General features: G+C 49.9%; 1 protein-coding gene across 1 annotated transcript in view; it reads left to right on the top strand.

The window, feature by feature from the left end:
* Positions 1-6137: 6137 nt before the first annotated feature.
* Positions 6138-15590, top strand: part of LOC138286983 (pneumococcal serine-rich repeat protein-like) — a 159102-nt gene continuing 149649 nt past the window's right edge. Inside the window, exons 1-2 of the mRNA XM_069227347.1 lie at positions 6138-6165; positions 6266-9345. Coding sequence (XP_069083448.1) covers positions 6138-6165; positions 6266-9345 — 3108 coding nt within the window. The remainder of the gene's footprint in view (positions 6166-6265; positions 9346-15590) is intronic.

Here is a 15590-nt window from a genome sequence, read left to right as displayed (position 1 = left end):
CAGGTGTGTGGGATTCAAATCGTCCAATGTGGCTGAGTTTTGTTCGTTTGTGTGTATTCTGACCGCGGCGGTGTGTCCCGCCAATGGAATACCGCGTTTGAATGACCGCCGCGTGGATTCGTGGGTCGTAATGGGATGGGCGTATTTCTGTTGGCGTGGCGGTGGAGGTTTGGTCACCTCCACCTTTCCGCCGACCGCTGGTCTGGCGGTCTGTTGTGGCGGTCGGATTTTCGGAGGTTTGCCTTCTGCGGGTCAGAATGACCGTGGCGGGTTTCCGCGACCGCGGCGGGATTATGGAGGATTTCTGACCGGCGGTAGGCGCCTTTTACCGCCGAGGTCAGAATGACCACCTATATGTCCTACCTTAACCATACACTGCACCCTGCCCTTGGGGCTACCTAGGGCCTACCTTAGGGGTGCCTTACATGTAAGAAAAGGGAAGGTTGAGGACTGGCAAGTGGGTACACTTGCCAAGTCGAATTTACAGGTAAAACTGCGCACACAGACACTGCAGTGGCAGGTCTGAGACATGATTACAGAGCTACTTATGTGGGTGGCACAATCAGTGGTGCAGGCCCACTAGTAGCATTTGATTTACAGGCCCTGGGCACCTCTAGTGCACTGTACTAGGGACTTACTATCAAATATGCCAATCATGGAGAACCAATTATATACACATTTTGTAAAGGAGCACTTGCACTTTAGCACTGGTTAGCAGTGGTAAAGTGCCCAGAGTAACAAAAACAGCAAAAACAGAGTCCAGCACACATCAACAACCTGGGGAACAGAGGCAAAAAGTTAAGGGAGACCACGCCAAGGATGAAAAGTCTAACAACCTCTGTGACACCTCCACCCTCCCTGTGTACAGGCTGTCTGAAATGTATGCACAAAGCCCAACTGTCACTCTGCCCAGACGTGGATTGGAGTCAAGCTGCAAAAGTCCAGAGTCATAAGCACAGAGAAATGCTCACTTTCTAAAAGTGGCATTTCTATAATGGCAATAACAAATCCACTTACACTAGAAAGCAGCATTTCTCACTACCATTACAACCATACCAAACATGCCTCGCTACCCTTATAGATCAGACAATACCCCCTAGGCATAAGGTAGGGCATTTCCAATTCAATCCTATGAGTGAGCAGCACCCACAGCAGTGAAAAACCAAATAGGCTGTTTGTCACTGCCAGGACAGGCCACACAACCAGGCACATGTCCTGCCTTTTACCTACATAGCACCCTGCCCATAGGGCTAGCTAGGGCCCACCTTAGGGATGACTAACATGTAGTAAAAGGGAAGTTCCAGGCCTGGCAAGTAAATTTAGATGACAGGTCCCTGAGGCAGTAAACTGCGCACACAGGCCCTGCGCTAGCAGGCCTGAGACAGATTTGAAAGGCTACTTCTGTGAGTGGCACAAGCTGTGCTGCAGACCACTGGTATCATTTAATTTACAGGCCTTGGGTATGGGGATACCACTGTACAAGGGACTTCCAGGTAAATTAAATTTGCCAATTAGGTGTAAGCCAATCATACCAAATTTTGAAGGGTGAGCACATGCACTTTAGCACTGGTCAGTAGTCCTAGACATAGAGTCCTAGAGCCAACAAAAAGAGCTTAGAAAAAAGGAGGAAGGCAAAACGTTTGGGGATGACCCTGTAAAAAGGGCCAGGCCCAACAGGTAGCGTTACCTGCAGTGCCACGCCAGTAGACTACCGCCAGCCGTATTATGAAAAATAATACGGCCTGGCGGTGTTCTGCTGGCCGGCGCTGCTGGTGGTAGCAGCTCCCCGTCCCGTCCCCTGCCAGAAGACCCCCTTGATCCAGGTAAAACTTGGGTAAAACATGTGGTTTACCCCAGCATCCCTTGAATCTGACTTTATGATTTGCGTTGAAGGTTGCACAGTAGAAGGGATGGGGTACGCTTATTTTTGTGGGTATATTTGCGTCCGACTAACAATAGCAAGAGTGTTTTCGTAGATCGAAGCTGCCGCTACAGGCCAGTCGTATAGAGAGCTATTGCGCAGAGGACCGGTATAAAGTAAAAGTTTAAAGTAGTGTGTGGCATTAAGATCGAATATTTAGGATGCCAATGTGCAGAAAAGAGTAGAATGTACTTGACTAAGGGACTCATTTAGAGTTTGGTGGACCACAAGCCCTGCTGTAAATCTACAGGTACATTCACAGTTCCCCCACTATATATTTAAAGTCAAGTGAAGCACAGTGTTATCGTTGCTGGAATCTCTGTGTGCAAACCTCTAGGTGGGTGGCACATCCATGAAGGGGCCACCAGGTCACAGTTACAGTTATTCTGCCCTCTGGGGACGGGAGACCCCCACTCATTATCCCTGTGGACATTGGGAGATCAAATGTAGACTGATCCCCATGCAGAGGGAGAAAACAACCTGGCACATCAGGGACTCTAAATTCTCTTTTGAGGAAACACACTGCCACTTTAGGAGTTTATTTTCTCAATACAAAGACGTTTGCCCAGTGGGTGCTTCAAACATGGTGCCCGCTCAGCAAGCCTTTAGTGATGAGAATGCAGCTGTGGCAGCAGGGCTCCCGTGACAGAGCAAAGATCCCTGCCAGGCAGAAGGGGGTCTCTAAATGGGGGTGATGTTCTTGCACCTCCTTGGGAGACCCTCCGACCATCCACCAGCCTCTATGAGACGTTTTTTTGTCTCGTCTTGCACATTACCCAATGGAACATGCTCTTCTTTTTTAATGTGCGGAAAAGTTCCATTAAAAAAGGTGAAGATGAGGGCGTGGCTTCGGGCGTCAAGATGGCGGTCGCACTCTAAGAGTGCTCTGGACCCCTCCGTCATCCGCCCTACGAAGCTGCCGCTATTCACACTACTGGCGCTGCCCTGGGGGTGCCCATCGGCTCCTGGACCCCAGAAATCCCCCCTGGAACCACCTACGGCATATTTGAGCCGTAATAGCACCAGCTGCGGCTGACTCGAAAAATTCAAGATGGCGGCCGGGACCGCGGCGCTCGGCCGAACACGAGGTGGGAGGCTCCCCTGCTGAGGCGGCCGCTCGGTGGAGGACGCCGCAGACGCCGGCCCTGCGATCCGGGGCCCGGGCCCCTTGTGGGCCGATGTGAGGCGAAACGTGTCTGCGGGGAGGAGAGAGGCTCCTGGCGGCCTGGACCCCGCTACGCATCTGCGCGGGGGCCCGGGAGAAGTGGGGGATATCCCAAGACGCAAGGAGGTCTCCTCCGTCCGGATTGAACGAGGCCCGGGAGTCAAGGAGGGGCCGTGAACGCGACTCCGGCCGCGCTCCTGAGGGGAGCTGGCTTGCCCGGCGGCCGTCCCGAGTGGAGGGATTGGCGCCGGGGACACCGACGCTGTGCCCCGGGATCCGGGCCCCGGAGGACTGGACCATGAGCACACGAGCGGCGGCTGAAGGACTCTTGGGGGGTCGGACCCTCTGTGCAGGTATGCGGGGCCCCGAAAGATAAAACTGATCTCAACAAAGAGGCTGCCAAGTGAGACATTCCTGCTCCCAGTCATTGACTTTGAGCGCCTGGGGCGGAGTAGGTGGCCCCCCAGAGATCGCTGGCGTTGGGCCCTGGAAGGCGGGGGAGATCCCCCGCCTCTCGGAAGAAAACAAAGGCACCCCAGCACGAGCTTGGCAGGGAGGGAACTCCCGATCAATACAATACAATACAATACATCACAATGGGCGCTTGAATCCAGGAAAGGACTAACCCCACCATCCTGACTGATACCGAGAGACCTCTCAGGCCCCCTGGGGGCGCAGTGCAGGCAACACTTTTCGACTGGCCCCGGACGAGGGGGAGCCGCCGGAGACGCCCTGGACTGCAGGGAGGGCAAGGAGTCCTGCGAGCCCCCGATGACCTGGAGGCACGAGGCGAGACCCGACGCAATGCTGGGCAGTCGCCTGACGGTGTGAGTTAACGGAGTGGAGAGGATCGGTTCCCGTTGGACCCCGGGGGGGTGATTGGGCTGTGCCCACCAGCGTGTGCTCTGATACCCTGCCGGTAGACCCCCTCCGAGGCGGTCCCCTGTCGAAACGGCCCGGATGCAGGAACCTGGACGAGGTGGATCTGGGTGACAACCGGACACCCCCAACTTCCTGAGACAGAATGGGAAAGGACAAAGCAAACAAACAACCCCCGACCTCCCAGCAAAAGATTGACCAGTTCACGATGCCAGCGGGCCCCAGAAGAGAAGGGGAAACCGCCAGTGGAGGCCCAGCGCTTGACGGAGTGAGCGCCATCCTCCAAGCAATTCAATCGTCGCAATCGGCTGTGGAGACCAAAATTGGGGAAGTGCGTGAGGACATGGGCCTTATCAGACAGGACCTCAGAAATGCAGTGAGCCGAATTACTGAGGTGGAGGGCCGGGTCTCCCAGACCGAAGACGAGCTGGCCGATCTTAAAACGAAAGTGGCCCAGCTACAAACACGTACTAGCGAGCTACACCGCAGTGCCGAGGATGCAGAAAATCGATCGAGACGCAACAATCTGCGTTTTATCGGATTCCCGGAGGGCGCGGAGGAGGATAAAGTATCAGAATTTTTGGAGCGCTGGATCAAGACCTGGATACCAGACCAGGCCCTCTCACCCTGGTTTGCAATTGAACGCGCTCACAGAGCCCTTGCACCGCGCCCCCCTCCGGGCGGCCCGAAGCACCCAATGATCGCACGTTTTTTTAACTTTAAAGATCGAGACAACATCCTTAAAGAGGCGAGACGCTTGGAAGATCTTAAATGGGAGAACCACAAGATCCTGATATTCCCAGACTACACACGGGAGGTTCAGACCCGCCGCCGATCGTATGAGCAAGTCAAACAGAAACTCAGAGCAATGCAACTCTCATACATGCTCCTCTTCCCGGCACGGCTTAAGGTCATCATGGCTGGTAGGGCGTATTTCTTTGAATCTCCGGAGGAGGCATGGGACTGGCTGACCGAGGAGGGCGTTGGAGCCCGAAAGGGAGCCCTGAAACAAGGAGGAGAGCCCGCTCGGGATAGACCCCCCCTTTTGGGGGGACCTCGAAGGAGCCGGAGGCGCACCAGATCTTGGAAAGGGATGCAAGATGGTCTGGCCGCTCCTGGAGGTGGAGGGATGGCTGGAGACTCTGGCTCCCGGGTGGGGGAGATCTCCATCGAGTCCCCAGAAGGGCAGGAACAGATACAAGCCGAGGATGATAGACGTCTGAGCCAGTCCCCGGTGCTTGGCTGAACTGTTACACAGAGTTTTTGCTGTGACACATGGAGGGGATCGGGGAGAACGATCCGCCCTTGCGGGGCCCCTGGGGCGCGTCGTTGGATGACTCGGCGGCCCCCCGGGGTTCGCCAAACAAGATTTGAAGACTTTTCACTTATGATTGCAGAATGATCCGACTGAATGGAGGGGTCCACCACTCCACTCCCAAGACAGTCTTACTGGCTGTTATGTTCTGGTTGGGGTTAGGGGCGACAGATGCTTCCGGGGTGGGAGTATGGGGTGGGGGGCAGTTGGGGGGTGAGAAGTTTGAGTTGGGGTTAGATAGTAGCACTCGGTACAGGTTTAGTACCTCAATGTTATGTTTTAAGCGGTCATCCCTGTTTCCACTGACAGCCACCCAACAAGATATGATACCCGCGCAGCCCACGCCTGGTCCTCACTGACACAAATCATCTCCTGGAATGTAAACGGGCTCTTAGATAAGATCAAACGATCTGCAGTTTTTAACACCCTCCGCAGATACTCCCCCTCAGTGGTCCTACTGCAGGAAACTCATCTCCTGGGAACTAAATGCCCTATGCTCACACGTGGAGGATTTGATAGGGTTTACCACGCAGGTTTCTCCAGGGGATCCAGGGGAGTGGCCATTCTACTCAGCCGCTCTCTACCTATGGTGATAACATCTACGCTGTCTGACCCACAGGGCAGATTCGTAATTGCTTCAGGGATGCTTCACGGTACACCGCTGAACCTTGTATGCGCATACGCCCCCCCCCAGCGGGATTCGACGCCTTCCTACTCTCACTCCGCCAGGTGGTAGCGGGACTCCCCCAGGGAACCACATTGATAGGAGGGGATTTTAATGCTGTTCTGGACCCCAGACTGGATATATCCGGGGACATTACCACTGGTAGGGCCTCTCGGGCTGCGAGTCTTAACGGATGGGTGGAGAGCCTCGGCCTCTGCGAGGTATGGAGAACCTGGCACCCTAAAGAACGTCAATACACACACACATCAGCCGCCCACTGGACACATTCCAGAACTGATTTAATATTTATGCCTGCATTAGACGTCATCGGTGTCACGGGGGCTGATATACTGCCACGAGGGGTCTCAGACCACGCACCTGTACGAGTCCGACTGGGTGGGACGGACCCCACCAGGCACCCATTGTGGCGCCTGAATGCATGGTGCTTACAAGACAACGAATATACCCTTGAAATAAGAGACCGCCTTGCTCAATATTTTGAGTTGAATTTGGGAACGGTCCAGTCCCCAGGTATAATATGGGCTGCCGGCAAGGCCACACTAAGAGGGCATGCCAAGTGTCTTCTTCGTGCACGTGAACGCGCTCGGGACTCAAGAGTGTCTGAGTTGGAGGCTGAGGCGCTGAATCTGGAGCGCCAACAAACGACCTTATCCTCGGCCTCTATTCTGAGGCAACTTACTAGGACCCGAGAGGAAATCAGACATTTGGTCCTTGAGTCAGCAAAACACATTTGGAGAGCATCGGCCGCCCGAATATATGGCTGGGGGGACAAGAATGGAAAACTCTTGCATTGGCTAGCCACACGCCCCCTGGCCAATAGAATCATACCTGAGATTAGAGACGACTCAGGTGCTCTTTCCAAAGCGCCCATCGAGATAGCTCAGAGCTTTGCCTCTTACTATGCACGCCTATACGCAGAGCACCCTCGGCCCACCATTGAAAGGGAATCCCCCCTCCTGAACGACATAACTCTTTCCAGAGTCTCCCAGACGGCCAGGAGCAGTATGGATGAGGCAATTAGCCTCACAGAAATAACCAGCGCGATTGCCAACTTGGCATCAGGCAAGACCCCAGGTCCTGATGGATTCCCACCAGAGTTATATAAGAAATGCAGCGATATTCTGGCTCCACATCTGCTCAACATGTACGAAGAAGCTGAGCGGAAGGGCCACTTCCCTCCTGGGATTGACCTAGCGACAATAGTAGTGACCCCCAAGACACAACCCCCGTTGCAACACTGCTCGGCATACCGACCCATTTCACTCCTGAACACTGAAGTCAAGGTCCTAGCCTCAATCCTCGCCTCAAGACTAAGAGACGCCATACCCACACTGGTGCATCCTGACCAATGTGGCTTTATGCCTGCCCGTAGCACTAGACACTGTATTAGGAGATTACACCTAGCATTGGCACATCAAAAGACCCTGTCTCGAGCCCCTCTGGCTTTGCTTCTACTCGACTTCGAGAAAGCCTTTGACACGGTAGACTGGTCTTACCTCGAAAACGTCCTACAAAGCAACGGCCTTGGGCCCAGATTCCGAGGATTGGTGAAGCTACTTTATTGTAATCCCACAGCACATGTCCAAGTAAACGGAGTAATCTCAGACCCATTCCCTATCGGCCGTGGCACCAGGCAGGGATGTCCATTATCCCCCTTGCTTTTTGCATTAACAATAGAGCCTCTGGCGAAAATGTTAAGGGAAGATCCGCTGATAGAGGGCTGGTCCTGGCCCGTCTGCCAAGAGGACCACGTGGCACTGTACGCGGATGACGTCCTGCTGTACATCTCAAACCCAGCCAAAAGTGGCCCCCGCATTCTACAAATTCTAGATCTCTTCTCGGATGCCTCAGGACTGACCCTGAACCCTAGTAAGTCCTTGCTGGTCCCTCTCCATCAATCTCGAGACTGCATAGACTTGCAGCAAAACATTCCAATACGAAGAAATAGTTTTAAATACCTGGGCGTGCATGTCTCCTTGCTCCCTGAACTAACATGGGAGCTTAACATCACACCATTAACCAAAAGAATAAAAAATGACCTCCAACGTTGGAGTGACCTCCCCCTTAACTTGTATGGGAGAATCGCTCTTTACAAGATGATGGTTCTCCCCAGACTTCTTTACCTCCTCCAGAACTTCCCTTACCCTATCCCCATGAGATGGTTCAGGGAAATGGACTCACAGGCACGCCAATTTTTATGGAATGGCTCCCGTCCTCGATTGGCGCTTAAAACATGCCAGAGGGACGTTTCTGAGGGGGGATTGGGAATGTCCAACATCCATTACTACCACCTAGCAACGCAAATACTAGTGATAAATGATTGGGTAGGGGGTGGATGGACAGATCCGGCGTATCGATTAGAACTTCAGACCATGAGTTATCCAAAGATCTTTGATGCTCTGTATGGAGGCCCGATCTCGCGTGGGACCCCGGAGGTGACCGGGGTGGTGCTGCGGGGTTGGCGGACGGCCCAAAAGGTGACAGGGTGGTGGGGACACCTCACCCATCAGACTCCACTATGGCAGGGAATACACTTAAGAGAGATAGCGAGATTGGAGGGATTCCAGAAGTGGGACAACATTGGTATTTCTACACTAGGCGATGTATGGGATGGCTCACATATGCGCTCTTTTGAAGACCTCCAGAAAATGTTCTCACTAAATAAGACGCAATTCCATAAGTATCTCCAGATCTGCCGCGCCTTGCTGACAGAAATCCGGACAGGGGATAACATACCTGAATATAGCCCTATGGAGGCGAAAGCCCTGATGGGGAGCCTAGGTAGAGGAGGTGTCTCCCAGATATATCGCTCGTTGGTTGCCACCACTGGTGCTGCCATGGAGGGACTCCGTCAGAGATGGGAAGGGTGGGTGGGTCCTATGGAAGAGGTAGACTGGAACGAAGCATTGGCAGCTCCACACACTTTAACGATGACGACTCGTCTCCGTCTAATACAGACTTACTATCTCCATACTGCTTACCTAACACCCGTCGGGTTGTTCAGGGCAGGTCTCCGTGACGCAGCTGACTGTCCACGATGTGGGGACCCAGACGCTGACTTTTTCCACATGGTATGGTCCTGCCCAATTATTAAAGCTTACTGGGGGGCTGTTATCATGGAGATCTCAACGGCCTTACAATCTGACATCGAGTTGACGCCAATGCTGCTCCTATTGGGGATCATGGGTGACACTGGACTGAGGAGAGCGGAACGGACCTTTCTGGGGGTGGCATGCTTAGTGGCCAAAAGAGACATAATGACGGACTGGAAAGCCCAAAACGCACCAGCTTTGACTAAATGGAAAAGAGGAGTGGATTGGTGTGCTCAACGTGAAAAACTCGTTTACGAGGCCAGAGGGTGCCCGAATAAATATGATAAGGTTTGGGGGAAATGGGATGCCACTACACTCAACTTCCCTGCATTGTCGACTGGCCCAGCACCAGAAAGAACCTAAACGGGCTTCCCCCTCCCCCCTTTAAAGGGTGGTAACAAGCATGGGATACTTTACGGAGAGATGCATAATCTTCACACACAGTGTATTGTCTGAGACTAGGGATTGACCATTGTTTGGTGCACGTTGGCACCCAATTACATGTATGTATTTCGCCTTATTTTTTGCAAAACCAATAAAAATGTCTTTATCAAAAAAAAAAAAAATGGTGAAGATAACTACAGAAAGATAGTTATAAAGTAAAAAACCAGATTCCACAAATGCCTCCCAAGGTTTAACAGAATTCTACTTTTAATTATCTACGCATTGATTACGTTAGTTATTTCACAATTTTATGACACAGCTGCACCCAGTGGAATTAAAATGATTTACATAAACATCAAACACGCATATGAATTATTTAATTACACGGTGCAACCTCCAGGCATGAAGTAGAGATCACAGGCTGTGACTTGCAGAATGCTCAGAGAGGAGTTATTGTTGAGGTAGGCACCTGTTCATAGGATTTGGGGAGAGGATGTGACCTCAAGGAATCTAAGCTGCAGAATGGAGAGTTAGTTTAAATGTAAGATAAATTTGTAATTGCTTTCTTTTTTGTACTTCCATAAATATTTATGGATTTCATAGGACAGACAAAAAAGTCAAATCTTGATAACACTTCATGCGATACAATACAACAGAAGATACATGATAGGTCTGGAGGAATGGACGGGAGTACATAGACCAATATTCATAGCATCATTGAGTCGATTGCAGTATAACATAATTATCATATGAGATGAACTTCTAGAGCAAACATACAAAACATGGTCCGGTTGAAAAAGGTGGTACTCAGTGTTTTGCCAAAGAGGAGTTCAGTGCCTAACAAAGTACATAATATACATCTCATAGATGTATTGCAATAGATATCCATTGTTAGAGGAAGACAGGTGGGGGGTACCAAGGAAATCTAATGATCAGACTAGAGAAGTAGTTGAATGTCTCAATCAATCAAACATTTATAGAGCACGGAAAATCATCTGTGAGGGTCTCGATGCACTGTTACAGCAGATGAGAGGGAGAGAAGCTGTTGTTGCATTCCGTAAACCTAACCAGAGTTTGCCATACTCTCTGCAAGATCTTGGGGTTGGTCAGGGCCTCCTCTTGGGAGCTATGGGCCCATTTGAGGTTTGAAATCCAGGCCCAGGATAGGAGGGTAGGTTGTGTTCCAGCCATTGGATGTTGGTCCTCTATCACTGTTTCATGGCGTGCGAGGTTCTTAATTTCAACTTGCAATGAGTATTTACTCCGATCCCCCAGTTGCCCACCTGAGAAGGTAAGCAAACTGGCAACATGTTTAGATGAATGAATTTGTAAGCAAGGCAGCTGATTTTAACAATCATCATTGCTTTCACAGTTTTCATTAAAGAGATAGCAGTAGATGGATCAGAAACATTCCTGTAGAATCTTCTAGAATTAACAGAACATATAGAGAGAATCCGAGAGCAAGGATAGTAAGAAATGTATAAATAAATGTTCAATTAGCACCAACAACTTTAAAGTCAAGAAACCAAAACAGAATAATAAAATTCCCAAACCAATTAGGAGCAAAACAGAAATATGTAACCTGCAAAAAAGTCACCAAAACGATCAAAATTGCATGAGGGACCCGAACCGGAGACATGAATTTGTAATGTTATAAGGCAAAAGTCAACTAGAACAAAGTTCAGCGCCAGTATCAAGTATCCATTCGAAGCTGTGGAGCGCCTAGGGACGGTTTCAGGCAAAGCGCCATGGAGCCAGGGTCAGGTAAACCAAGCAGGGCACACAGTTTAAAGTGTTTACCTTGGGTTTTAGTCTGCTTTTTGGAGCCTTTCTAGCGTATAAGGATACACCTTTGGACTTATTCACTTTTTCAGTTCTCATTATCGACCAGCAGGATGAAGCTGGAAGCTGTACATGGGAAGGGCACCACCAGGCCAGACACCTTTTCAGCAAGGGCCACCTGACACAATGTTCAGCCTGGCATAAAGCTCTGAGCTGGAGAGCTTAGATTGCTTCCCACTCAGGGTTCAGACTTCCTGGGAAAACCTCAGCACTTTGTCCTGGAGCTGGGGAAAAATCCTAAGCCCAACTTTTCTCTAAATTATAGGAAAGTTCCTCCTGCACACTCCTGCAGCCCTCAGGTTTCATGGAAGGCAAATATGCACCAGATCTCTCTCCATCCAATTCTTCTGCAAGGTCCGGTCATCAGTGGTAAGCTGAACCCTCTTGGGGTTAGGAGTCTCCCCGCTTTTCATGTCCCTTTGACATGTAGCAGAGGCAAATCTCTTGAAAGCCGGAGAACAGATCCATTCCATGAACGCCACAAGAGTCAGAAGTCCTTGAGTAAGACCTTTTCTTCCAGCGAGAGCCAGGAGTTCCTGGGTCTTCTTTTTTCCAGCTCCCTTGCAGAGTCTTCTTTCTTCAAGATGTTTTCTTCCCAGGTCTAGGAATGTTGCTGAGGAGATGGTGGTGATGTGGCATTCTTACTGTGCAGCAGTCAGTGGTGGATCATTCCATAAAGTTTCCTGCCTACTTTCTCTCACTTCCTGTCTTGGTTTATTACAAACCTACCTATGAGGCCGAAAACAAGATGTCTGACTCCATACTCCACCTGGATATCTCTGTCCTTCCTCTAACCTCTCCTCTAGGGAGATGAGGTGCCCTCCTCTCTATCAGGTACAGAACTGTTTTTCCTCCACCTGGGGTTGGAGCAAGAATATCCAGGATGACCCTTGGAGTAAATTGTAACAATTCCTTACAGCCTTATTTGACATCTCCAATTTAAATTGTGAAAAATGTACTTTGTTCAGCCAACTGCTCATATCCCCCTTCCCAGATGGGTAGTTTCTACTAAGGGATCACTTGTTGACGTCGCCCCTGCATTTATTGGCTCAAAGGCTACACCAGGGTAAGTTTCCAGCAGGCAAAGATGTCTATAGGGCCTCTGGAGTAGGGCTGAGACGCAAATCAGTTCAAAAATGTTTTCTATGAGGCAGCACAATGTACTCTCTTGCAAAGTTACTTTTCCACAAAAAGTATCAAACACATACCTTCACCATTGAATCATATTTTTTGAAACACCTGTAGCATTCTCCAATGCAGAGATATGAAATAATGCTTTCATTCACAGCTAGGCCTCTTCCTGAAAAATGCAGCTTTACCTAAACAGTGAAAACAATGTTTTGGTAATTATTTGGTGCGAGGGCATAATATATAGGCCCTCAGTACGACTTCGGCAGTCTTGTAAAAAGACCGCCGAAGCAGTGTGAGCCAATATACCGCCAGTGCTGGCGGTATGCTTGGCCCCCTATTATGACATTTCCGCTGGGCTAGCTGTGTCCGTCCGCTGGCCCAGCAGAAAAGTCACATCAACATTGAAGCCGGCTCATAATAGAACCGGCGGCAATGTGGATGTGCAGCGGGTGCAGCAGCGTAATTCAGGCAGTGAAATGCGCGATGGGGCTGTGCCTGGGGGCCCCTGCACTGCCCATGCCAAGTACATGAGCAGTTCAGGGGCCCCCAGGGGCACCCCGAGTCCCCCTTACCGCCAGTCTTTCCATGGCGGTGTTTACCACCATGGACAGGCTGGCGGTTGGGGACTCATAATCCCCAGAGACCGCTGAAGCCTGCTGGTATACTGGAGGGACCGGCGGTATGACCCTGGCGAATGAGCCACGGTCATAATACGCTGGCGGTTTTTACCGCCAGTGGTCCGCCGACCGCCGGGGTCGTAATGAGGGCCATAGTGTGCTACTGTTTATAGTTCTTAGCCCAGTGGGCTTACAAGGGACACTTTAGGTGTGACTTAGCTAATATATATGTTTTTCTACAAGGCAAAGGAACCTTTATCTACCATGCTTCACTGCAGTGTTTTTAAACTGCAGCCCAGCTTGAGCATCATCCTGCTGCTGGCAGTCATATTTGTTTGTCACATGCGTGGGTGGTATACATTCACAATGCAGCCCACACATGACATGCAATTTCCACATTCCTGGTGCAATTTATAGACCAACATGTAATGACCTTACTGGAAAATTAAATGAACAAACTCAGTGAAACAAATTTTGCAGCACAGTTTAGGGTCAGAGCAGACAGTGTAGCACTGAAAAGCAGTGTTACAGTGCCCAGTCATAATACCAATAAAAATAGAGTCCAGAAAAAGAAGAAGAATCTTGGGCGATCATGCAGAAAACGTGACTTTACTTTAGTAATCTCGAAGAAGTGTCATCAAAGATATTTTGTGTCTCATAGGTTTGCAGAAAATGTAGATTTTCCTACAACGGAGTTTGTGCAGAAGGGAGTCATCCACAGAGGTGTAGATGCGCTCATGGTTTTCTACTTGAAACATATGAATATTTCTATTATTCTGCACAAAAAGACGATTGCATATCTCTTCACTTGGTAAATTATACTAGAATTCAACGCATCTGATGCAGCATCCGATGGAATATGCGTTGCTTGTTGATAGCAGCTAATCCTATTTAGCCTTCTAAAAAAAGGTCAGCTCTCTGAGGTTTTATGGTGCTGAAATTGTAACTACCAATCAGACTGAGAATCAGCAGAATGGAACAAGTACACCTTGAGGAGTTTTCCAACAGGGTCCAGACCTCCTCTAGTACAAAGTCTTCCAGACAGGTAGGTCCATCGTTTTGGAGCCTGGATGGAGAAGGACCTATTACCTTTCTGGTGGTCATTCTAGAGTGGGGTGACTAGTTAACATCTCCTATAGAGCAGAGATCATTTATATATCTCCTTCTCTCTCTCTCTCTCTCTCTCTCTCTCTCTCTCTCTCTCTCTCTCTCTCTCTCTCTCTCTCTCTCTCTCTCTCTCTCTCTCTCTCTCTCTCTCTCTCTCTCTCTCTCTCTCTCTCTCTCTCTCTCTCTCTCTCATTAAAAAAAGATCTGACATGTCCAGAAATCAACATTGTTGTGCTGCCCAAACCCCAAAAGATGATGTCCTTTTGTAAGGAGAGTGGTGTTCACAAGTAACCATTTCACATGTCCTTCCATTGCAGGGTTACATCCAGCCCCTCAGCAGGCAGCTGAGCCTTCGGTCTCACAATGAGGAAGCCGAAGCTTAGGAGCGCCTTGATTGCCCTCTTCTTGTCAGGTAAGCGCTTTATCTGATGGTGTAAATATTAACTAGCCTGTACTGCATTTGAGGACTGGATGGTGACAGAATAAGATGCAGGTGGGCTGTGGAAGGGGTGCAACCCTCTGGTTGAGTTTCTAAGTGCTTAGACACACCCAAAAAAGCGCTGGCTTGGGAGATATTGATCTGAGCCGAAAACCACAGTTTAATTATGAACCTTTCAAATTGTTAATTAGAAATAGGAGAAGTACTTATATAGGTGTGACAGCCCAAATGTATATTTAGGCAGATGCACTGGTGCCAGCTATGTCTTCTTCTGGCCCTACCCATGTCACTGCATTCAGTGTTCAATAGAGCTTCTCTTGTGATGCAGAAGGCATCCTCTTGATTCCAGAGTTAAAATTATAATCTAGTCCTCCCTCGCTGAGCACCTAAAGGTGCCCAGATGGGAACCCAGAGCTCTTAGACGCACCCTATCTCCTGCAGAGTACCCCACTGATCCATGCACCCCCCATCACCTTCAGTCTATACCTCTTGCGCCCATACTAACCAACAGCAGCATTAGGATGCAAAATGCACCACTAGCCGAAGACACACAAATCAAGAAAATCAAAATCACCTGAGGGGATGAGACCTGTCTCCATCTAAGCAGAACTGGATGCCCATCTCTTGTCCAAAGCTTCACCTGACAAAGAAAGGACTGAGGGCTTGATTTAGAGTTCCGCTGAGGGGTTACTCCATCACAACGGTGATGGATATGCCATCCGCTGAAATATAAATCCCGTTATATACTTATGGCATCCCTGTACTTTCCTAATGACACATCTCGGCGCTGCAAGATGGCTTGCTGTGCTGGTCTGCATCATTATTTTGTAAATATTCCCCTACGTTTGCCCCACCTGATGCCCAGGTCACCAGCTGCAGCGGCTACAAGGCCATCAGAAGCAGCACAGGCTGCACCTGTGGTGAGAAATTATCCACCTTAAGTGATCAGCAGCAGACCTCGAGCCAGGACATATCCAGACTGGAAATAAAGATATGCAAGCAAGAGACAACTA

The sequence above is a fragment of the Pleurodeles waltl genome, chromosome 4_1 (genome assembly GCF_031143425.1).
Source record: "Pleurodeles waltl isolate 20211129_DDA chromosome 4_1, aPleWal1.hap1.20221129, whole genome shotgun sequence".
NCBI lineage: Eukaryota > Metazoa > Chordata > Amphibia > Caudata > Salamandridae > Pleurodeles > Pleurodeles waltl.
This window is presented reverse-complemented; position numbering and strand designations above follow the sequence as displayed.